The sequence below is a fragment of the Halichoerus grypus genome, chromosome 4 (assembly GCF_964656455.1).
Source record: "Halichoerus grypus chromosome 4, mHalGry1.hap1.1, whole genome shotgun sequence".
NCBI classification, from domain to species: domain Eukaryota; kingdom Metazoa; phylum Chordata; class Mammalia; order Carnivora; family Phocidae; genus Halichoerus; species Halichoerus grypus.
This window is the reverse complement of record NC_135715.1, coordinates 172250604-172276672: the sequence shown is the minus strand read 5'-3', so window position 1 is coordinate 172276672 and position 26069 is coordinate 172250604. Positions and strand designations below refer to the sequence as shown.

General features: G+C 37.3%; 1 protein-coding gene across 1 annotated transcript in view; it reads left to right on the top strand.

The window, feature by feature from the left end:
* The window catches only part of ABCA12 (ATP binding cassette subfamily A member 12), a 169768-nt gene that overhangs the window by 119216 nt on the left and 24483 nt on the right, over window positions 1-26069 (top strand). The window contains exons 24-39 of the mRNA XM_036087379.2: window positions 1356-1685; window positions 2759-2828; window positions 2917-3051; window positions 4651-4806; window positions 5730-5916; window positions 8015-8233; window positions 9420-9616; window positions 10411-10571; window positions 11955-12191; window positions 12711-12861; window positions 15044-15296; window positions 15906-15992; window positions 16789-16882; window positions 19765-19892; window positions 22628-22715; window positions 24463-24568. Coding sequence (XP_035943272.2) covers window positions 1356-1685; window positions 2759-2828; window positions 2917-3051; window positions 4651-4806; window positions 5730-5916; window positions 8015-8233; window positions 9420-9616; window positions 10411-10571; window positions 11955-12191; window positions 12711-12861; window positions 15044-15296; window positions 15906-15992; window positions 16789-16882; window positions 19765-19892; window positions 22628-22715; window positions 24463-24568 — 2599 coding nt within the window. The remainder of the gene's footprint in view (window positions 1-1355; window positions 1686-2758; window positions 2829-2916; window positions 3052-4650; window positions 4807-5729; window positions 5917-8014; window positions 8234-9419; window positions 9617-10410; window positions 10572-11954; window positions 12192-12710; window positions 12862-15043; window positions 15297-15905; window positions 15993-16788; window positions 16883-19764; window positions 19893-22627; window positions 22716-24462; window positions 24569-26069) is intronic.

The window sequence follows — 26069 nt, the reverse complement described above, 5'->3', positions numbered from 1 at the left end:
CTATGGAAACATAAGTTGAGTCTTTACTGCAAAGGGCGGAAGGCCTGGGAGGAGAGAAGCAGTAAGGAGGGAGGAAGGTGAGGAAGAGGACAAAGTTAAGAGGAAAAGTCACAGGCTTTTTCTCAGTGGTGATTAGCTTAAGGCCCACAGCTTCGACTGTTGGCAGTCAGGTGGCTGTTTCCATGGCAACAGGAGGAGCAGCAGAGTTATCAAAATGTGATAAGTTGCAAAGGCAGAAAGTAAAATTCACTATTTTACGTGTAGAGCAAAAGATTCAGCACGTTCCTTTTTTTTTTCTAGACAAGTTAGTTTTAAAGAAGGAGGACATTGAAAATCCTTGAATTTACCCAAAATACTGGATTATAAAGCTGTTAGTGGAGCTTTTCTTTTGTTCTTTTTTAAAATGGACTGTTAGATTCATAAGCTTAGCATTAATCATGTATTGTTAAAACTAGAAACCAGGATATCCAGGTTCCCTCGAAGTGCAACATGTCACCAAATTCAAGACAGCTAAGATCCAGGGGAATTTAGATCTTTCAGAATCCCTTTGAGTTAATGGTCAAACACATTATGCTGGTCTGTTTTTCTACCTTGGTGGAATGCCTTGGTCTCTAGGGATATCACTGAGTTATTAAAAAATATAAATTGAGAGAGAGGTATAGATGATCTCAGATACATGAGTTCATTTTGGGTGCATGAATGTCTTTTTGGAAAACAAAGATGACAAACCTGCCCTAAACTCCCAATGATCTTAAGGATGGGGAAGCTGTGCCAAAAGGCAGAAAGTCTCCCTTCAAAGTTTCCATGTTTTAACTCTTAGGAGTCAGGTTTATTCTCTTTCTCTCAGGAACAAGAGTACTGATTGTGTTGTCCATTAATGTTTCGTTTAAAAAAAAATGGAGCTTTATTATCTCAGTCCCTACACTGAATTTGAAATAAACCATGTTTTTCTATGAGCTTGAAATATTCATGACTGTACAAATGTCAAATTCATGTCGTAAAATTCTGCAGGAGACACCATAAATTTTGATAATCTATTCTAAACTAATTTAATCTGGATACATTAGTTAGATACCAGTTATAAAACGAAATTGGAAAAAAAAAGAACCTCACCATCCAAATCATCCATTATACTGGGGCACTCTGAAAGCGTATAATTTAAAATGGGCCGATATAAATGGTCATATTAATTTTACATAGCAAGCATGGACAAATCCTTGACTTATGAAAATCATTAAGATGCCTAGTTCCATATATATGAAGAGTCTCATGAGCATTTTGTCATGGTGCAGAAATAATTGCTATTTGAGAGAATATTGGCTCAAAAAGTGGCTAACACTTTTTCCTTTTCGCAGTACATGAAGATGATGGGTGTGAATTCCTGCAGCCACTTTTTTGCCTGGCTTATAGAGAGCGTTGGATTTTTACTGGTGACCATCGTCATCCTCATCATTATACTCAAGTTTGGCAATATTCTTCCTAAAACAAATGGGTTCATTTTGTTCCTGTATTTTTCGGACTATAGCTTCTCAGTTATTGCCATGAGCTATCTTATCAGTGTCTTCTTCAATAACACCAACATTGCAGCCCTGATTGGAAGCCTCATCTACATCATTGCCTTTTTTCCATTTATTGTTCTGATTACAGTTGAGGATGAGTTGAGCTATGTAATAAAAGTATTCATGGTGAGTCAACTGTCACAACTGAATGGTCAGGGTGTGATAAGAATTGATTCTTCCTATGTTTTTAGACTCTTAAACTGGAAGTTCACTTATCTAATTGAAAAGTTCTGTGATTGCAAAATAAGCTTAACGGTCCTAATGATAGTTTTTCTACATTGTTGTACACTGTACAAGCATAAGACAGTGAAAAAGAGACTTTTCTTAACAGCACTTCTGGTAAGAAATAATTTCTGAAGAAAGAATAGTTAAAATGTAATGTGTTACATTTTAAAGATCATCAAAAATCCTGACTTCTTCTCTGGTCCAATTCCTTAAATATCTTAAAACCTTTATTACTGGAGTTATTATCCTATATGAATAATTTTCATGGTTTTCGTAACGTTCACTATTACTTATAGGCATAAAGACAAATGCACTGACAGCATATAGTCTTTTCTGCCTGTTTCAATTCAGAAGTATTGAATTAATTTAAGAAATTTAATGAAATCATTAAAAATACTTACTTTGAAATTTGGAAAGCAGAAAAATAAATCTCACTGAGAGTCATATTGAAACTTTGGTGTTTATGGAAATAGTGTTAAATAACTTTCATTTAACATTGACTGCTTTGGGTTAAAAGGACATTAAATTTCTAATGTGTTGCATTATAAGTATTCAATCAATTCATATTTTAGTATATTTTCACTCATAGTACTTCTGTTACCTGTAATCAATTTATGAAGTAAAAACATCCTCTGGCTCCTAATCGTTTATTTGATTTTAGTCTTAACATTGCATTACCCTATAATTTCCTATTTTATAAATTGCTAAGCAACATTTACCAAGTGTAGATATATATTTTGGATTTTTGACAAATATCTTCCAAGTTGTAATTTTTCTGCTTTTGTTTTCTGCTATTCCCTCTTCTCTTCCTTCAGAGTGGTAGCGGGCTTGCTAAGGGACCTCTGTATTTTTAAATATGCTTAGGGAGTTAGTGTCAATTTTACCTATATTAAGTGTCCAAAGTTTTAAGTATGTTTAGATCCCTCTTGTACAAAATCTATAAGAACTATCATTGCTGTTTATTTTCTTCACAGAGTCTGCTGTCCCCAACAGCATTCAGTTATGCAAGTCAGTACATTGCAAGATATGAGGAGCAAGGCATTGGTAGGCTCACTTGCTTTAAAACTGGATTGTGGCATTCACAACTGCAGTATGTCTCACAGAAGAATAAATATATGTGTTCACTTTTTAGGTCTTCAGTGGGAAAATATGTACAGTTCCCCAGTTCAGGATGACACCACCTCATTTGGCTGGCTGTGCTGTCTAATCCTAGCTGATTCTTTAATTTATTTCCTTATTGCTTGGTATGTCAGGAATGTGTTTCCAGGTATGAACATACTTCCAACAGATATATTTTTCTATAGTTTTCATAACTATAAATCAGCTAATATATATTTTCTAATATTTGATTTGCCATCCCAGAACTAACCATGATTTTCCAGGATGAGATAATGCACTGGTGAATTCTTTCTCTAATGTTCCTTTATTTTATTTAATTTTAATTTTATTTTATTATTTTTATTTAAATTTTAGTTGGTTAACATACAGTGCAATATTGGTTTCAGGAGTAGAATTCAGTGATTCATCACTTACATACAACACCCAGTGCTCATCCCAACAAGTGCCCTCCTTAATACCCATTGCCCGTCTAGTCCATCCCCCACCCACCACCCTCTATCAACCCTCAGTTCGTTCTCTACTGTTAGGAGTCTCTTATGGTTTGCTCCCCTCTCTCCTTTTTTTTTACCCCCTTCCCATATGTTCCTCTGTTTTGTTTCTTAAATTCCACATGTGAGGGGCGCCTGGGTGGCTCAGTCGTTAAGCGTCTGCCTTCGGCTCAGGTCATGATCCCAGGGTCCTGGGATCGAGCCCCGCATCGGGCTCCCTGCTCAGCGGGAAGCCTGCTTCTCCCTCTCCCACTCTCCCTGCTTGTGTTCCTGCTCTCGCTGTGTCTCTCTCTGTCAAAAAAAAAAAAAAAATCTTTAAATTCCACATGTGAGTGATATCATATGGTCTTTGTCTTTCTCTGACTTATTTCACTTAGTATAATATACTGTAGCTGTATCCACATCATTGCATATGGCAAGATTTCATTCTTTATGATGGCTGAGTAATATTCCATTGTGTATGTGTACCACATCTTCTTTATCCATTCTTCGGTCGATGGACAATTAGGCTCTCTCCATAGTTTGGCTGTTGTTGATAATCTGATGTTCCTCTAAAGGATGGAGTGGATTAAGGAGCATGGAATCCAGTCTTTTCAAATGGGCTTTTGACATGTGATAAAGCAAAAACCAGATCTCTTAATTCTAAGGAAAATTTACCAAATTCTAATGGAAAACAGTAGTTGGGTCCCCCATCCTAGGTCTCAAGTAGTCATCACTTTTAACATGCTTGGGAGCTTTTCCATTCAGCCTTATTGATATTTGTACATTTTCCTAATGTTCTAAATGAATAAAAGAGTATTGTTCCATTTATATAAAATTCCTATAAAAGACAAATATGTAAAGATAGAAAGCAAATCAGTGATTGTCTAGAACTTGGGGTAGAAGCAGGGGTTATCTGTAAATGGTCATGAGAAAAATTTTTGAAGCTATAATGTATGGATGGTGGTTCTGATGCATGGATGGTGGTGATGGTTGCACAACTTTATATTTACTAAAAATCATCTACCCCTACACTTACTGTGATGAGTAAATTTTATGCCATATAATTATACCTTAATGAAGCTGTTTTTTAAAAAGAATAAAAGAGAGCTTATCTTTTTTTGCTTTACTTTGGAAACAGACTACGCTTTAGTTTGATATAGATCAAAAAAAAATGAAAATACTTTCTGAACCATATATAACATTCTGTTGTTTAGTTTCTGATGTTTCATGTTAACAGTCAACTAATATTTACTCTTCCTAATACATTTTCATTACAGGTACATATGGTATGGCAGCTCCATGGTATTTTCCAGTCCTTCCTTCCTATTGGAAGGAGCGATTGGGATGTACAGACGGGAAACATGAGAAAAGCAATGGCCTTATGTTTACTAATATCATGATGCAGAACACGAACCGATCTGCTAGTAAGACAAGTAGGTCAACAACAAGCATTATTATGACAGAAGTGATATAAAATTTACATGACTAGTGATTTTAATTAGGTTTTTCTAAATGGCAAAATTATCATTCTTTTAGTCATGGATGAATATGTCTACACATATGTGTTTAGACTCTTACGGAGATTAAATTGTGGCTTTTTCTGGGCTCATTAGCTCAGTTGGTTAACATATGGAGCTAATTAGGCCAAGATTGTAGATCCCTTTGTGGTCCAGTTAGACACACACACAGAAAAATTTTGTGCCTGGGACACAGTCTACACCCCTAACTCCAGCCATCTGTCACTAGTCAAAAAGAGTAACCAAGGTACAAGTACAGATAATTTATCATAACCCATCACCAACACTGGACACAAACACTTGAAAGCTCATGACTTGCTGACATTGGGTAAGTAGTGCCATCTTTGCAAAGTAAGGATGACCCATATCCATGGTCTATTTGTGATGCCTGAAGCACATGTAGATAGTAATTAATGAACTGGAATCTATAAACCACAGAACTGAGCTGGCTTTGTCACTATAAAATCACACCTTGTAGACATTTTTTCCATAAGTTGGTATTATCTTTTCTGATCAGAGGAATAAGACTTAGACTGTCTTTTTAATATTCAAGATCTGCTGAATAAAGGGAAATTCATTATTATGATACTGTATTCTAGGACTACCTATTCTGACAGAAGGGTAATATCACCCTTAGAGAACGTGGTTCCTCACCCTTATTCATTCTTTAACCAGATGAGAAGGAGGCTAAAGATAATAGATCATTTGTTTCCAGAATTATTTTTACTTAGAGGGCTATATTGTTATACAGTCTTCAATTTTTAATTAAGCAAAAATCTAGCTCTAGCTGCATTTTCCTTCTTTGTGAGCTTGTAACTCTTCTCTTGATTTCCCTCCAGGTCCTGAGTACATTTTTCCCTCCAACATTGAGCCTGAACCTAAAGATCTCACAGTTGGGGTTGCCCTGCATGGGGTCACAAAGATCTATGGCTCGAAAATTGCTGTTGATAACCTCAATCTGAACTTTTATGAAGGACACATTACTTCATTGCTGGGGCCCAATGGAGCCGGGAAAACTACTACAATGTATGTTACTTTTTGAACACTTATTGTCGTGGAAGCATATTACTTAATATTTCCTCACCTCTTTCATAAAGAATAATGTTATTACATCTCCCAGATGGATTAAGATAGCTCAATTTGTTTACTATAGAATGTAGTCTAAATCATAGGTCCCATGCTGTGAGCTCAAAAGCCAGATCAGACCCACCTAGTACTTCTTAAAATGTTTAACTCAGTGCCAGTATTTTAAAATGGAGAAATGTCCCAATAAAAAGAAATGTTCTTGACATTTCTTGGATAATAGGAAGTTCGGACAACATTGGGTCCACAGTCCTAGGTAGGGACAATTGGTTGGGACTTACTGGTGACTGTTCTCTTAAAGGGAACATCTGCTTTCTGATTTATTCCTGTTCCCCACAAATCTGCACTGTCTCATATGCCCAGTCTGTTCCATTTATTTGCATTTCTATTCTGGCCCATGTATAATTTTGAGTTTACACACTCTGCTATAAACACACTCAGCCCCAGCTGCTCCTTGCCTTGATTCATGAAGAAAGGAAAGAATCACCAGCCATCAGATATAGTTCAAAAAGGCTAGGAGCGGTACATGGGCTGTTCTTTCTCACTCTTCATTTAACTAGCATTTTCCTGTGTCCAAAAGGAGAAGAGATTCAAATGTTTTTAAAGTGACATTCGTTTGAATTTTTTTGTGACTCACCACCAATGCTCCACATGGCTTTGCTGGAAGTCAGTGCTAAGATGCCGTTGCTGCCCTGGCCCTTGTTTGAGAAAGTGTCAGTTGCTAGATATCCTATTTAGTATCATCATAAGTAAGCTCAGTGACTGCCAAAATATATTCAAATTAATTTTTCTTTTGTAAATAAGAGGGGACAAAGGAAGGTTATGAAATGAGTGAATGTGTGCAGTTGCTCTTATTTATATGGCCTGTTTAAATTCAAAGTTGGCTTTCTAGTGAGCATACAGTGCTTAAAAACAGGATTTCTAATAGGCAATAAAAGAACGATGAAATAAAGAGATGGAGAAGGCTTTTGAAGAGGATGTAATTTTAGCTGAGAAAGTCTCAATTTTATTCTTCTGAATATAAAGAATGAAGTATATTGTTTGTAGTTCAATGTGTTTTTATGGGAAGAATTGCATATAATATCGATGCCCTATTTAATCCACAGTAGTCATTTAAGGTCTATTATGCACAAGGTACAAGATACTAGTTAGGTACTAAAAGAGAGAGTGGTGAGAAAATAGGTCCTTTGCCAGACTCGTGGAGCTTACATTTTATTGGAGAAGAGGGATATTAAATAGTTTCCCGGTCTACTAACCATCTGAAAGATGATGAGCAATCATCTGATACGATAGAGAATAATCACAGTGTAGAGAAAGAGACTGAAGGTGACCGATGTTCACATGGGAAGGTGAATTAAGAGACTATGGTGGTCAGGAGCAAGTGGTGGTGTGGCTTGCACTGTGGTGTGTCTGGGAAAATGGGACATATGGGTGGAGGTAGAAAACAGAGATAGGAGGAGGATGCAAACACAACTTCTGGATCCCAGGTTTGTGCAACCAGTATATAGGTTCATCATATGGTGAAAGAGGAACATCAGTGGGGACACGGGTTTGAGGGCAAAGATCCTGAATTAAGTTTTAAACATGTTGAGTTTGAGGATCCTGTAAGACATCTCATGGAGAAGTGGCACTATCTGTTGGATATATAGTACAAACCTGGAACTGAGTGATGAGGTCTCGGCTAGAGTTAAAAATTTGAGACTCCATGACCTAGAGATACTATCTGATGCCAGGGAAGTGTGTGAGTTTGCTCAAGGAGAGAGTGTAGTTGCAATTAAAGTTTAAAACCATGATCATCATTGTTACCATGGCCCCATCCCCATCATTGTCACTGGGTAGCATTTATGTAACGCTCTAAATAATTAAAAGCTTAAAAGTAATTTAATGTTTGTTCCCATTTAATACTATTTTATTTTATAGCTTGATCTTGCCTGAGGAAATACACTGTTAATATTGTTGGCTAATGACTGAGATACATTTAGCCCTAAAATTTAGCTTAAATGCTTGGTTGACACCTAATTTATCATTTCTTCATTTTCAGCTCCATGTTGACTGGGCTATTTGGAGCCTCAGCAGGTACCATCTTTGTTTATGGAAAAGATCTCAAAACAGACCTACACACTGTACGGAAGAACATGGGGGTCTGTATGCAGCACGATGTCTTGTTTAGTTACCTCACTACCAAGGAACACCTGCTCTTATATGGCTCCATCAAAGTTCCTCACTGGACTAAAAAGCAGCTGCATGAGGAAGTAAAAAGGTCAGTTATAGCAGCAACCAGGATGTGCATTGGTAACGCCTCTCAAAAAGAGGTCAAGCTATGGTAATAATGCCAGTATGAACATTTGGTCACAAAACAATTAGTTTTTAGTTTTTCTACTTTTCTGGTATTGTATACATTTTATGTCATTATCTTCACCAGCCAATTATTATACTGAAACTATATAAATCTCTTCATCTCAGGCTACCATATTGCCCTAAATCCTCTATTTCTAATAGCTACTATACCAGGCCAAGTCTCCTGACTGGACACCAGGCTTCTCCTCTCCCTTATATAGTTTATCCTTCAAACAGCAGCCAGGGTGACCTTTTTAAATGGCAGATAAGACCATGAAGCTCCAGAGTTCAAAGTCCTCTATGGCTTCCCACCACACTCAGTGTGGAACTCCGTAATGTCCTTGTCAAGGCCAAGAGGCCCTACATGCCTGCCCCATCTCACTTCTGATGTCATTTCCTTCCACTCTCCCCCCACTCACTGTGCTCTGGGCACACTGGCCAAGTCACAGGCTGGCTTATGTTCCGGTCACAGGGCTTCTCACTTACTGTTTCCTCTACTTAGAGCAGCCTTCCCCAAACAGCCATTTGACTCACACCTCCACTTTCCTGGTCTCTGATCAAATGTCACCTTCTCTGAGGGGATGACCATATATAAAATAGATGCTTAAAATAGCATGCCCCAGGCAATCCTTATCTCATGTACCCTGCTTTATGTATTTTTTATTGCACTTGTCACCACCTGGCAAATTATAAACTTACTTGGGAATATGTTTCTTGACTAAATTTTATCTGCATCCCTCCTGATACATACACACACTAGAACCTAATCTCCTTATGAGTAGGAATATCATCTTCTCACTGCTTTCCTCTAGAAGCTAAAACGGTCTGGCACAAAACAGGCAGGCCCTCCATAAATATTTTTCAGAGAAACAAATAAAAAAATGAGCCATATATTCCCTGATAGTGTTTTCTGGGTATTAACTTTGTGCCTCCAACTAAATGATAAATAATAAAAAAAACTATATCATGAATCCTCAATAGTGTATTGCACCTTGCTGAGCACATAATAGTTGCTTAGTAAAGACCTATTACTTAAAGTGCTTATTGTATTTTTTCAATATTCAAATATTTTATCTGTCAAAAATAACCACCATACATTATTTTTGAAGGACACTAAAAGATACTGGACTGTATAGCCATCGTCATAAGAGAGTTGGAACATTGTCAGGAGGAATGAAGAGGAAGTTATCCATATCTATAGCTCTTATAGGTGGATCACGGGTAGTCATTTTGGATGAACCATCCACTGGAGTTGACCCATGTTCTCGCCGAAGCATTTGGGATATTATATCCAAGAACAAAACTGGTATGAGTATCCTCTTATAACTTCTGCACCCAGCAGGCCTAAATTTGCCCTCTGGGACGCATGCAACCAACTTTACACCTTTTCTGTTTCAAAGCTCCATTAAGAGTCTCAGATGGGGTCTTCCCCTTCCCAATTCTTCTCTTCCCACCACTAAATTTCTGGGTCAGTTAGTTAATATCCATGTAGTTGAGCATGGTGAGTTGAGCACTTCACTGGCCCTTCTGAGAGCATGCACATCTGATAGAAGTCCCAAATTCTGCCTCCAGGAGCTTAGAATCTAATTAGAGATACCAAACATACACAAACGAAAATAAACTGAAAACAGACTAAACAAGTGCTAACAGGATGTGAAGCAAAGAAGCAATCAGAGTAGAGTGGATTAATCAGAGAGGAATATTCAAAAAGTCTTTAAAATTATTGCTTCTTCATAGTGAAGAAAGGGGGGGAGAGAGACAGAAACAGAGACAGAGGAAAAATGAAAATGAAGACAAGGGAGCAAACTAAGGAAGGAGTTGCTAACATGCACACTCTAAATGACGGACATTTAGCCGTATGGCATGGCAAATGCTTATTCGCTGCCAACGTATAAGAAAACAGCCCTAGATATTTAGTAACACCCCTTCTGAATTTCTCTTTGTTTATTCTGAAAGCTCCTTCTGGTCAGTTTTTCAGTTAGCTCATAAAATGTGCCTCTTCTCCTCATAAATCACAGGATTTACTTGTGTGAACTCTGTAGATCTCGGGAACTGTGTCTTAATTTTTCATTCTCAGTTGTTCTCCTCTGTATTTTCAAGCCAGAACAATCATTCTGTCGACGCACCATTTGGACGAAGCTGAAGTGCTGAGTGACCGCATCGCCTTCCTGGAGCAGGGCGGGCTGCGCTGTTGTGGGTCACCATTTTACCTCAAGGAAGCATTTGGTGATGGGTATCACCTCACGCTCACCAAGAAAAAGGTTTGTAAGAGAGAAAATACACCTCATTATAGAGTCATAAATTAATTTTTGTGTGAAATGGAGGCAGAATCTCTCCAACCTTATTAATTGCTAAAATTCATCATTAATATGCTAGTTTCATGTTTCTCAAACTTAAGGGAGCATCAGAACACCTGGAGGTCTTGGTTGAACCCAGATTCCTGGCCTCACCCCAAAAGTCTCTGATTCATTAGGTCTTAGATGGGGCTTCACAATTGACTACATTTCTAACAAGGGCCCAGGTGATGCTGATGCTCCTGGTCTGGTATCTCACAACAAGGACCAGGTCACTAGGTTTTTACCTTAGGATATAGATCCTTTTTTTAGAGGATCTATATCCTAAAGTTACTGATGGAGGATGAGCCTTTTAGTTTCCCTAGCATTTCAGTCTATAAGGCTAAAAATTAGATTTTTTGCATTAAAGCAAATAAAGAGAATATGCAGTTGTGTATGCACCTTCTGATCAGTACCCCTCAAGTGGCAATGTGAAGAAGGCCAATGGTGCTTTGACATCTTTGAAGAACAGCTGCTGACTAAGGACCCCTGTGCCACCTAAAAATAGCATATGATTATCAATACTGTGCAAGATGTGTATGCCATTAGGTTGGCTTTGACTACAATCATTTATTTTATATCTGAACATCCTGATGTGACTTCCAAATAAAAAGCAGTTTATTTTTATATTCATTAATTCATTAAGAAATATATATATATTAGGTGTGTATTATGCCTTAGTGTGTGCTCAAGTCACTGTTCTAGACCTTGGTGATACAGCAGCGGACTGATGATATTAAAATCTCTACCCTCGTGGAGTTTATATTCTGATAGAGTGTGGGGAATTCAGATAATACCATTGTTAAGTGTATTATTAAGTCTATTATCGGGTGATAAATGCTGTGGGTAGAAATAAAGCAGAGGGGGAATAGGGAATGCTGAGTGGTGCCGTTTTATGTAGGGTAGGAAGAGAAGGGTCTCTGAGAAGATGACAGTTGAGCAAGAGTTGGGGCTTGAGAGAGAAGGAGCCATGTCATTATCTGGGGGCAAAGGAACAACAATTGAGAAGGCCCCGAGGAGGGTGTGCCTGAGGGCAGAACACTCCCACAACACAAAGCAGCTGTTGTGGCTGGAGTAGAGCAGATGAGAGGGCAGTGAGTAGTGGGCAGTGAAGCTGGAAAAGGGACAGGGGCAGGCGGGAGAATGGAGCCAGTAGAACAGTGACTTGGGACAGGGAGCCATTGGAGGAGGGATGTGTCATCTGACTCAGGTCTGGGTGGCCTGAAAGAGTCTCACCACCCTCTGATGAGGACCCTTGGCATCACTGTGGTGTGAGGACAAAGGAGTGGTAACTTCTGGTTTTGTCCCTAGAGTCCAAACCTAAGTGCAAATACAACATGCGACACGACGGCCGTGACAGCAATGATCCGATCACACCTCCCTGAAGCCTACCTCAAGGAGGACATCGGGGGAGAGCTGGTGTATCTGCTTCCTCCATTTAGCACCAAAGTCTCAGGGGCCTACCTGTCACTCCTGAGGGCACTGGACAATGGCATGAGTGACCTCAACATCGGGTGCTACGGTATTTCAGACACCACCGTGGAAGAGGTGAGTTTCTTCTTTTTGAAGCTGATATAACTTGCTGTTCCCTGAGAATAAATATGCACAGTTCTTTAAAAATAGAAAAGAAATATTTTAAATTTTCACAACATCAGAAAATCTTCAAACTATCTCAGTACCGTTCTTATGTAAGAGTGACTTCTGAAAACAAAGACGTTTATCCAATTAGAGAACACGTATCTTTCACATACCGAAGTGTTTACGTAGAGGGGGTGGGGGATGACTGAAACAGAGGAAGGGGGTTAAGAGATACAAACTTCTAGACATAAAATAAATAAGTCACAGAGATGAAAAGTACAGCACAGGGAATATAGTCAATAATACTGTAATAAAATTGTATGGTTAAAAAAAATGTTCCCTCAAAGTCACTTTTAAAAATATTCATTTAAAGTCACACTTGTTTGTCTCAATAAATGTGATAAAAATTCAAAATCAAACTTGAACTTAGGAAGTAGAAAGGACGTGCATGTTTTATGTTAATGAAGTGTTCCTGGCTTCTCTTTCTAGGTCTTTCTGAACTTGACTAAAGAGTCACGAAAAAATAGCAGTATGAGTCTTGAGCACTTAACACAAAAGAAAATTGGAAATTCCAGTACCAATGGCATCTCAGCTCCCGATGATTTATCTGTGAGCAGCAGCAGTTTTACAGACAGAGATGGTATAAATCTAATGTGCATGTTTTGCTTAATTCCCATAAATGACGTAAAAGAGAAAATCACAGGGCAAAAATTCAGCTTGACATTTTCTTTCTAAATTCAAAAGGAATAAAGAAATATAAGCTTTCTTTTTTTAATATACCAAGTATTTGTTAAATGAAATCAAATTCTCTATTTCAAAAATATTTCGAAGAATGGGAGAGAACTTGCTTGTTAGGGTGGTGGTGTGTACTCCTTATACCTGCCGGAATTCATTTTCAAGGTGTTTACTACAGTTTCAGATTTGTGTTAGACAAGTTAAAATCCTTCCTGTAATTGCTGCTGTCCAATAATAGACAAAATTACCTTGTAAGGTAGCTGACTCACTGCTATTAAACATATTCAGCAGAGGAGTCATCGGAAAAAAGTTATAAAAAAAGAGTCATCACTCTTTATGGGGCCTTATTGGGAAACATGTCTAATCTTTCCCTTCTGTGAACAGTTCAGGTGATGAGAATATTCAGGCTCTGAGGAAATGCTTTTGGGGGAGGGTCTCAGATTTGATGAAGTCAGACTCCATGGCTAAGAACCTATAATAATAGGTTCCCCCCCCATCCACCCAATTCCTCACACAAGACATGTTTGAAAAATTGTGCTTCTTGATATGACTTTGAGGAATTGGCCTCTTTTGAAAATAACTTTTATCCTCTCTTATTCCCTTTCTGACAGTTAATTTCTGCCTTTGGAAACACTATTTACTTAAGGAAGCATATAGTAAAATGATGTATAAATTATGGAATAGTCATTTCAACAGTTTGCTTAACTTGGAAAAAATCTCTGGGAACAGAACTTTTAATTAAACATTTGCCTGGCTCTAAAACTTAGAAAAAATCATCTCTGATGTTTGCATAGTTCTGGAACTTGGGAGTCTCATTTGTCCTCTGCCATATTCCTCATTTATCATCTTTTGGGGAATATAATTGTCGAGCCCATGTAATTGAGGACTTTGATTAGAAAGTGGTCATCTGCTTCAGGAAGTAAATGTTATGTATTTGCCTCTGCATTTGTCTCATAATTTGAAACTATTCTTCAGTCAAAATGTTTCCCTCACTGACATTATCTTTTAGCAGGCACATTTGCTCCATTTGATACACCTGTAAGTCATCCACATGTAATTTCTCAAGAAACAGAAAAGCATACTAATTAACTTAAAATATTCAGCTCCTTCTACAATTCCCCTTTGCAGAGATATGAGTTTGCATTTAAACTTGTTCACTCTGTTTAATTGGAATTCATTTTAAATTAAGCAGCTTTGTATTTTTCCTTATCAGCTAAATGAAGATCATGATTTTTTGTACTGCATAATTTGTGATGGAGAATTAAAACTATCCACAGAGTTGACAGTCATCTTATCTCATGTAGAGGAGTGCTTGGCAGCAGGCCCTCGGAGAGAATGTAACATTTTTAGGGAGGGCTATGGAATTATCAGTTGTAAGAGCACCATAGAGGAAGCAACAGTTTATGGCTTCCATGGCTCCTCTTATGTTCAGAAGCCAGGGAATTTTTCTCCACACCTGAAGAACATTTCACGGGGTTGGGGGTAATATAGACATTTTTTTCCAATGAGTTCTTTTTTGTGACTCTGGTGGTAAAAATGGAGTTTTGAAATGCCATATATAATCAGTCCAGATGTCTAAAGAGAATGTAATGAATGAATGTTTGAACTAGAATCACACTTTGGAGGAGAGCATTTCCCTTTTCCCAAGTGTAAGGAGAATTCACAGGACCTCACCTTAGAATGAGAGCCAGTTAGGCTTATAATCACTAAGTTACCCACAGTAGGAATGTATGTATCTTTGGAGATCGGGGACAATATTCATTTATCAAATTGTGGATCTCTCCTTTTGACGTGTAAAATGATTATGTATATAACTACTAATGTTTTGTACATAGTGATTTATAATTTACAAAGCATTTTACGTAAAACTCTATGACTTGGAGAGGCTCAGGCCCAAAGTTTAAAAAAGAAGAGCTGAACCTCATATCAGAACCTTTAAAATACAAGCTATTCCTACCACATCACATTATACCATCCACCCATGGTTTTTGAAGTTACCTTGTAATGTGATTTATCATGTTTCCCAGAACCATATCAAACCTCTCTCTCTCTCTATTTCTCTCCACCCCCCACCTTTTTTTAATCAGACAAAATCCTGACGAGGGGAGAGAGGTTGGGTGGTTTTGATCTGTTACTGAAGAAGATCATGGCTATCCTCATTAAGAGGTTCCACCACACCCGCAGGAACTGGAAAGGTCTCATTGCTCAGGTTATCCTCCCCATCGTCTTTGTCACCACTGCCATGGGCCTTGGCACACTAAGAAATTCTAGCAACAGTTATCCAGAGATCCAGATCTCCCCATCTCTCTACGGTACCTCTGAACAGACAGCCTTCTATGCGTAAGTTTCTCTCCTTTAAAACATCTCCCCAGTGCCTCCAGAGGTGCGGCTGTGCCCCTGTGACTGCAATGCTGAAGAAAAAAGAATTATGAGGCGCTGTACCTGATTCTGCCAAAGGAATGGACAGTTTTGATTTATTGTAACATGACACTTCTATTGCCAACGAATAACTTTTTAAGAGTTCCTGTGTTTATCTGAAAGTAAATTTATCATAGGTCTTTATTTTTAATGACTAGACTTTAATCAAGAAAGCCAGGCTAGGTGTGGCTTCCCAATCTGTTGTAATATATAGCAAATAATTTTTTAATGGCCTCACAAATATAGGATAGTAGGTCAGAATTCTGCATAATTTGGTATTATTACATATATACAATAGGTGATCACTAAATGTATGTAATGGTTAGGAAAATAACAAGGCAGCCGAAGAGGATATGTGCTGATTTTTTTCCATGATACTTATTTTTTTTCCTGATACTGAGTCTTTCTCGGGTTTTTAAGAAGACTATCCCATACAGCATGTTTTATTTTTCCAAATTATTCATAAGTATGACTTTAATATGGAAGAGTAGTGGAGGATCACAAATTTGTTCCTATCCTTTACTATTATAGGAATTCTCACCCAAGCACACAAGCCCTGGTCTCAGCACTATGGAACTTCCCTGGCATCGACAACATATGTTTGAACATCAGTGATCCGTAAGTGGTTCTCGGGTTTTTTTGTTTTCTTTTCCCTTTCTTTTTGACGCTCCAGTTTGTGCATGTACATGTGCATGTGTGGATGAATGGGTGTGTGTTGTCGGCTGGAGAAGTGCCGCCCCTGAGAGAGATCTGTATGGAATAGATTTTCTCTCTCCCCTCTAGTTCATTCCGTGGCTATGCTGTGCTGTAATAATAAACATTAGGGGCATTATAATTTGTAGAGTTCTCTCCTGTACATATTTCCCTTTAACAATCACAACAACCCTGTGAATTATTAATCCCATTTTTAAGATGGAGAAACTGAGATTCATGAAGACTGAGATACTTGTCAAAAAACAATCTAGATTCTAAGTTGTGCAGCTAAAACTAAGACACAAGTCTTTGGACTCCAATCCCTGTCTTTGCGCTATGTAGTGTTTCCTATTCGAACTTCCAAGATGGTACATGGTGCATGTGAACCTGACATTGGTGCATTATTTTGCTAAAGTATCCCCTTCCTGTCAGAGGACAGGATGAAAGAGCAGAGAAGAAAGGGGTCAAAAAGCCCCATCCTGCCACATTAAAACAATTCAGTGAGCTTTGGTTTCAACACTGTTCTATCAATAAGTGTCCTCTCTTATCCCCTGCAAAATGTCAAATCATTTGAAAATGGTAGTGTAATGTATATTTGAGTTATGAAAAACCAGCAAACTGTACCTAAGACTGTACACCTGAATTTAATACCAAATACTCGCTTATATGCTCATACATAAACATGAGAACACACACATACCTCATTCGTTTTTACTTGCAGAAGGTGTTTAAAGGAAGACAGTCTGGGAAAATGGAACACCAGTGGGGAGCCTATCACTAATTTTGGTGTTTGCTCCTGCTCAGAAAATATCCAGGTAAGATGGAATTCCATTTCAGTGAAGTAGGAAAAAGAAAGGAATAAATATTGAAACTTGAAAGATCTATCCAGGTTACCAGAGTCAGTATAATTTCATTTTATGGAAGCTAGTAGCTCAGAGATGTGGAGCAGGGCAGCTCAAAAATATTGCCTTTGAACTTCAGGTCACTGTTTTAAATCCATCTCAGAACAAATTTCCAAAGGCAGGTAATTCTATGACAGTCTTTGTGGAAACCAACTAAAAATGAATTTTTGGTCTCAGTTCAGTTCTAACCAGAAAGTTCTATGTTTCAGACAACAAAGCCACCACAACTGTCATATTTGAAAACAGAGTAAGACTGCCCATTTGGTGGTCAGCCATGAAGTCAGTAATGTGTAAGTCCGGAACAGAACTCCATTGGTCTCTAAGGAGCACCTCCAGCATGCAAGAAAAATCCACGGCCTGACAGAAACAGAAAAGATTATCCAACCATCCCTTATGCCATCTGTATTTTATAGATACACAGCTTACTTTTCTGGGCCTATCAATTCAACATACTTTTAAGAAAACCAAATTCACTGGGGAAATGAAAGATTGTTGAAGAGAAGAGGTTACTGTTAGTTTCTGAGAGTGACTTTGTGGTCAACTTACTTCCCCACAGTAGAGGAATCTAGCAATATTTTCTTAATAGCGTTATATCATTGAACCTTGAACTCTTTGCACAATATTTTGGAATGAAATGTTTTCTGTAAATGCAACCTATTATTGTGTTCTCATGCAAGACAGTTACTAACAATGAAAGCAGGGATCCCACAAGCATCTTCTGGAATCCTTGCATATTTCAATGCCAGCATTACCCAGTACTCAAAGAGTTTTCTAATCCCTCATTTAATCTGGCTAATTTCTGAAATTCTTAATGTATTTTCTGTAGTGCACAGTAAGAGTCAACTAACTTAGTATTTAAAGTTGGAATCTAGATAAATTTCATTAATCAAAGGAAAAAATGAGAGAGAGAGAAAAAGCAAGAAACAGACTTTTTAATTATAGAATAATCCGATGGTTACCAGAGAGGGTGGGGTGGGGGATGGATGAAATAGGTGATGGGGATTAAGGATCTCACTTGCTGTGATGAGCACAAGGTGATGTATGGAACTGTTGAATCAATATATTGTATGCCTGAAACTAATATGACATTGTATACTAACTAACTGGAGTTAAAATAAAAACTTTAAAGAAATATATAAATAAATAACCAAATATGTATATAAAACTTTTGACAGGACCTAATACTGCTGAAGATATACATAAACTATGGGATCAGCAATTCCGTTCATATTATATTCCCATCAGAAGTGTGAATATGTTCACCAAGAGGCATATACTAGATATTCATAGAAATACTATTTGTAATAGCCACTCAGATTCCCACCAACAGTAGAGTGGATAAATCAAATGTAATGTATTTTCACATTGGATTTCTATATACAGCAAAATGGGAATGCTTGATCTACAACTATACACATTAAATGGAGGATTCTCACAAGTGAATGATGAGTGGAAAGAGCCAGATACAAGAGAGTATACATAATACGATTCCATTTATATTAAGTGCAAAAACAGGCAAAACTATTCTGTGCTGGATACTTTGGGAGTGGTAGTGATTGGAAGGAAGCTTGATGAGGGGCCTTCTCCAGTACTTGCATTGTTTTGTTTCCCGATCTGGTTTCTGGTTACATGGGTGTGTTCAGTTTGTAAAAAATGCATCAAGAAGCATACTTATATGTGCTTTTCTGTATATATAATTCAACAAAAGATTGAAGTTAATAATTACATTGCATACATAAGGTGTCTCTAACTGTGGAATCAGTAGCATTCTATAAATGTGATCTAAATGTTGACCCAACTTGATGTGTAAGGTGAAATTCAGCATTCATTTTTTAGAGCAGTCTGCAACTTTATGCTCTCAGTGCACGTGTGGTGCTAGCCTCAGGCTCTGGGACATCATGTGAAGGGATGGAAGGAAAAACTGGAAAAATGCTAGGCTTCTCCCAAACTAAACTTCATGTCAGAGAAGCATGGGAAGCTTCAGTGAAAAGTAAGTGGTCAGGAAGTGCAGAAAGCTTATGAGCATAAAAATAAGGGGTTAAAACTAAGCTCTGAGGTTGGTTAATAGTAATGTACCAATGCATTTAATTTTGACAAATATGCAATGACAGTAATGTAAGATGCTAATGGGGAGAACTGGGTGAAGAGTATACAGAAACTCTATTAAATTTGCAATATACATATGTGTGCATATAGAACTATATAAGCAAATTTGCAATATAAACAAAATTTATTTTGGTATAACTTTAAATTTACATATGTAAAGATTAGGTTTAGATTTATTTAACATTAAGTTATATAGATTTAGATGTATGTAAACTTGAGCTCTGACACTCAGGTTTGGTACCTTAAAAACGATACAATACAAACTCATCCACTGCTGTCCCCTGAGAACTTATGTCCCTTAATGTCATCTTTTCAATTCTGGGCAAACATTTTTTTCTTCCCTATAAATTATTGAGGGAATTTTGAGTTATCTTAGAGTTTAATGTTATTCTCCATGCATGTCAAACTTGTTAGTACAGTGAAAAGAAAATTGCACATTGGTTAAGTTGTATTCTTTTTGGCTTCAAGTGAGTCCTAAACATATGTATGTGTTCTATATAAATAATAACTACTCTAATTTCTTGGAATAGGAAGATGCCTTCCCTTTCAAAGCTCTTCAGAGTCAGAAGACAGTCTTATCACACTCCACCTGTTGCAGCAATAGACAAGTTGCGAGACCAAAACTTCTTGACATTGTCTATTTGATTTGCAAAGCATCGAAGAACTTAATTTTTAACTTTATTTTTCAGGAGTGTCCTAAATTTAACTATTCTCCACCTCATAGAAGAACTTATTCTTCTCAAATAATTTACAACCTCACTGGGCACCGCTTGGAAAATTATCTTATATCAACTGCTAATGAGTTTATGCAAAAGAGGTAAAAATACTCTATAATATATTAATTTAGCATATCTTGCTTTCAAATTTTAATGGCAACTGCCTTCTGAACTTGAGACAATAGATGAAAATTTCTGGGGCACCTAGGTTGTTCAGTCGGTTAAGTGTCCAACTCTTGGTTTCGGCTCAGGTCATGATCTCAGGGTCTTGAGATCAAGCCCTGCATCAGGCTCCCCGCTCAGCAGGGTGTCTGCTTCTCTTCTTCTCCCTCTTCCTCTGCTCCTCCCCCTGCTCATGCTTTCTCTCTCTCTAAAATAAATAAATCTTTTTAAAAAATAGATGAAAATGTCTATTGATTATTTACGTGGTTAAATTCTCTATTTTATCAAAGCAGTCTTATGTGTGAAAATTCTTTAAAAAATATCAACCTCCTCAAATTAAGACTCATTTTAAGAAATTAAAAAACACTGGGTTTTTTTTAGGCTGCAAAAAATGTATTGTTAAACTTGTACATATTATTTTTCCTTGAGACAAAAATGTTATTGACTAGATTACGCCAATTTGGAGAGGTTTTTTTTTTTTTTTTTTTTTTTAACTCGATCCCAGGACCCTGGGATCATGGCCTGAACTGAAGGCAGACACTTAACCGACTGAGCCACCCAGGCATCTCCAGTTTGGAGAGTTTTAGGGCGTGGCTTTAGGTGATAATTGACCTTAGTTCCAATATAAATATCTCAAATTTAGATTATGCTGTATGTGGATAAAATGTGTCCATGTATAGCAAGGCCGCAGGCTCATACCTAAGCCACCTAAAGGTTTGCCATGGATGTAAGGTTGGTAGGCTTGTATTTGGGATACTGTGGGTGGATCTGGAGGACACTATGTATGCTAAGTGAAATAAGCCAGACACAGAAAGGCAAATACTGCATGATCCCACTTGTATGTGGGATCTGAGATAGTCAAACTCACAGAAGCAGAGAGTAGAATGGTGGTTGCCAGGGTCTGGGGGTTTCGAGAAATGGGGAAATGTTGGTCAAGAGCTACAAAGGTTCAGTTATGCAAGATGAATAGATTCTGGAGAGCTAATCGAGAGCAATGTGACTGTGGTTAACAATACTGTATTGTATACTTGAAATTTGCTAAGAGGATGGATCTTAAGTGTTCTCACCACACACGCACATACACGCACAGGCATGCATGTGCACACAAAAAGAAAATGGTAACTGTGTGAGGTGATGGATATTTTAATTAGCTTGATTGTGATTATTTCACACTATATACATGTATCAAAACATCACGTTGTACACCTTGAATATCTACAATTTTTATTTGTCAGTTATACCTCAGATAAGGCTGGGGGAGGGAGAGTTGGTCATTTTGCAAATAGCTACTGTTTCATCCTTTCCTCTATCTCTTCCCTCTTTATTTCTCAATGTGCACAAATTACTGATGTTCACTGTAAAATAATTAGGAACTACATATAAGCAGAAATAAAACCAGATATAACCACTATTGATTGTATATCCTTACAGAAATTTTCTAGACACAGATACATGTAAATATTTTCAACAAAATGAGGTTTATTATAAACAAACATTTCTAAAACCTGTTTTTTAAAAAATAAACAATATACTGTAGTGTTCTTTGCATGTCAAAAATACAGCTCTATTGGGCGCCTGGGTGGCCCAGTCATTAAGCATCTGCCTTCGGCTCAGGTCATGATCTCGGGGTCCCGGGATCGGACCCCTCATCGGGCTCCCTGCTCAGCAGGAAGCCTGCTTCTCCCTCTCCCACTCCCCCTGCTTGTGTTCCCTCTCTTGCTGTCTCTCTCTCTCTGTCAAATAAATAAATAAAATCTTAAAAAAAAAATACAGCTCTATAACATCACATTTAGGATGATAGTCACAAGATTAGCCTAGTGTGACTGCACCATTGTTTGTTTAACAAACCTAATTTGGGACATCTAAACTAATCTATTCTTAAAATTACTGTTTGAATTTTTTAAATCCACTTTTTATTTTTAAGAGACTATGAACTGATGAGTACCAGGCAATTATATAGGCACAATTCACCTACAGATACCCAGGAAGAGAAAAAGTATATAGCACCAGGGGACAAGCTAGGGGGAAAAGTCTGGAGAATCAAAGAGAACAGAGCCATTTGAAAAAATATGAGAACTGATCTTATATCACTTTAGTATTAAATCACTTCTTTAGGGGCGCCTGGGTGGCTCAGTTGGTTAAGCGACTGCCTTCGGCTCAGGTCATGATCCTGGAGTCCCTGGATCGAGTCCCGCATCGGGCTCCCTGCTCGGCGGGGAGCCTGCTTCTCCCTCTGACCCTCCCCCCTCTCATGTGCTCTCTCTCTCTCTCATTCTGTCTCAAATAAATAAATAAAATCTTTAAAAAAAAAAAAAAAATCACTTCTTTAAAAAGTATTTTTAAGGGCTAAAATACTATGATTTTTGAGATGGTGCATGATCCAGTTAAGTTGAAGGAATTGGTTAGATTACGTATCACTTATTTTCAGAATGATTACTCCATGTTTGCAATCATTTAAGAGGACTTTTTACTTCTAGTTATAATGTACACTTTAGATTAAAATATGATAAGAGAAATCAATAAAAATGTAAAATATTTGCCAGGCAGTATTTATTTCATACTTTAAATGTGTTCCTAATGGAAAGAAAACATTGAGCCCTTGGTTAAACAATTTAGGTCCATTTATGAATATTTTCTCCTTTAAAAGAAATATAAATTTTGTTATTCTATATAGGTATGGAGGTTGGAGTTTTGGGTTGCCTTTGACTAAAGACCTTCGTTTTGATATAACAGCAGTTCCTGCCAATAGAACACTTGCTAAGGTAAATTATAACCTTTCTTCTGGGATGTCATACAAATGAGAATGTGAACTTGAAATGCTCAAGCATTTTCATGAGGCCAAAACAAAACATGGGTGCAATCAAGTTGAGAAGCTGTTTGGCATAATGCTTTCCCTGTAGACCAGGGTTCAGTCCTGTGTATTTACCCCAGGGAAACACAAGCACCAGGGTACATATACAAAAATTTACATAGTAGTGTTTCTCATATTAGCCAAAAACACAACCCCAAATGTCCATATACAGTAAAATAAATGAATTGTTGTGTATTCATTCAATAGAACTTTCAGCAATGAAATGAGCTCAGTTCCATACAAGCCCGTAAATATCCCAAACATTACTAATAAGCAAAAGAAAAAACAAAAAGAAACACTTAACTATGATTGCATATGCCATAAACTTTAAGAGTAGGCAAAACTCGACCATATTGTTTAGAGAGAATATCATGATTTTGAGGGACACAGAGAATCCCGGAGGAGATGTTCTGGATGCTGGCGATTTTTGTTCCTCAACTTGAGTGATGGTTCAATGGGTGTACTCCTTTTATAATTTTTTATTAAGCTATACATTAAAGTTTTATGCATATTTCTTTACGTATGTGTCATATATGGTTATCCTTGTTTCTTACAGAACATGGTTACTTAACAGAATTTGATGGAGATAAATACTCCTATTGGCTTTCCTTTTTTTTTTTTTTTAAAAAACTAGATCACACCTATGCCTTGAAACAAGCTAGAGTCACAGACTCACACATATATGATCTATAGGAGTCTGAGGAATTTTAAACCGTCCTTCACATATTTCTCATTTGGTAGTAAGAGACATATATATAGACTTGGGGGAAGTAGAGAAACTAATATTTATTTAGTAACTGTGATAAGCCAAGGACTAGAATCACCTGTTACACAAACTACCCGATTACATCCTCACAACATTCCTATGAGATAGATATTATGGGGCCTATTTTAACCGATTTTCCTAAGGTCATATAGAAAGTAGACAGTAGAGTTGGAGATTTGAATGCCCTCCCCACACCATTTGTTCCTTTTCTTTCTCTCTCCACACACAGAGTCAACATTCTTGCATAAACAAAGAGTTCTAGTATTAAATAACTTCTCTCATGTAATTTTAAATTATCAACTGGGTTTCTTGAATTGAAACACAGCAGTATTTTAAAACGCTCTGTTTTTGACAGAGAAGGTAAATACCATAACTCACTTCCGTGTGGGTTATAACTAGGAATGGAAAGTTAGTGCTAGAATCTCCAGATTAGCAGTCTTTTTGCTATGGACACAATGTTTGTGTATGTATTTAATTTCTTTGTACAGCCTGGCCTAGATGCCATTTGTTGTTATTATTATTATTATTGAGGATGCCTTAGCTGTAGTCCCAGAATCCCTATACACTCACTAGCCACAGAGATGGAGATATTAACGATTTCTCCAGTTTATTTCCAGTTTGCCTGTGGAGAAGGTACAGAGTAACTAATAACTTACTGCTATCACACAGGGGAAACAAAATGTTTTTCCCAATCTCTGCCCATCTCTAAATTGGAAACATAGAGGTGTGTAGTCAACACTCTGGGGAATGGTTCTAATCTTCCAAGATAAAATAAGTTATTGGGAAATTGGTGCTCTTCTTTTAAATATAAATTCTGTGGGCTGTCAGATGTAAAGGCAGCCTAATTTATTTGAACACAATATTGATCTTGCCTCCTGTTGGAATTTAACAGGTATGGTATGATCCAGAAGGCTATCACTCACTTCCAGCTTACCTCAACAGTTTGAATAATTTCCTCCTGCGAGTTAACATGTCAAAATACGATGCTGCCCGACATGGTAAAGTTACTTTTGCAGAAGCTTCTTATTTTGCAACTTTTGCCTCTCTCCATTTAAAAATGCATGTTAGATCCCGTTTCCTCCAGGTATTTTATGGTATCTAAATCACAGATCTTTAAAAGGAGTCTGAAAGTACTACCAGATGGAACATTCTGGATAATCTCCTTAACTTTGGGTTAATTTAGTTTCCTCATTTATCAAGTTAGGATAATGCTTACTTGATCCTTATTGCTGCTCTCACATCTAGTAGCTACAACTCATAGGAAAATATTTTATTTCTATTTACTTGTATATAGGCTAAGAAATTAAAAATACTTAAATGTTAATAATTCTAAACATGAAGCCAGAACTTTTAAACTAAAGAGTTCTGCACCTGACCCAAACTGTTGCCATTAATTGAGCACTTACCATATGGTATGTGCTTTATATGAAATATTGCTAATCCTTAAAAACAGCCTTTCAGGATGAATATTATTGGTCTCTGCTATTATTTCTCTAGGGCTCAGAAGTGAGATTTGAACCCAGATCTGTCTGACTCCTGCCTCTTCATTTTTCTAATACTTCTCTGAACTCAGCCAGGTCTCCTTCCATTGGATTTTCCAGGAGGCATCCACATAGTTTTCAAAACAGGGTTTGGGATTTGAAAGAGACTGGTTTACTTTTTTCTAACTCAATTACTATTCTTCAAACCATTTCATCTTCTTAAGCCTGCTCAAATTATTTTCCCATAGTGATCCTAAAAATTAATAATAATAAAGATGGAGAAAAATGAGTAACCTATTTGCTGGCGAAGACTGAGTTTCTAGCCAAATAAACAGGGTAACAAATAGTCTTATTAAATAGAAAAAAAGACACAACATATCTTTCAGAAATGCTAACATCTGTTTTTCTTTCATCTCCTTACTGTTGGGCAGAATAGTGTGTCCTGGGTGTTCTGCTGATTGTAGAAGTAAATTGCAGAGTCAAATACTCATTCTAGCAAGAGAATCCTTCAGTCTTCATTTTAGAGACAACAGTATTTTCTTCCCAACTGCTTTGGCATTTTCCTAGGAGGAGGAACCATGAAGAAAATAACAAGACTGATAGATGGTCCTTAGATCTAGAGCATCAATAAAGGGCATAGTCAAAAGCAGCAAATTAAATTAAATGGTGACTAAAGCCCGATGGGTTTAGTATAACCTGGTTTGAAATATGATGGAACACTTGACTTTTGGTAGGATGTCTTCATCAGAACAAAGGGTGTTTGTTTCTGTGACAGATAATGAAAGTATAAGAGTTGTAGAAGTGCTAAATAGGTAAGAACAAGAGACCAATGCCACTTTTGAAGAATCGGCTTTTGAAACCTGTGTCCAGGTTTCATTTATTAGTAGTATTCTTTGCCAAGACCAAAGCAATCTGGATCACTCTGGACTCTAGCAAGCTTGTTGTGGTTCCTAGCACTGCATTTTTTAAGTTACAGAATTTAAAGAATTAAGGATTCTGGAACATAAACTTTATATTG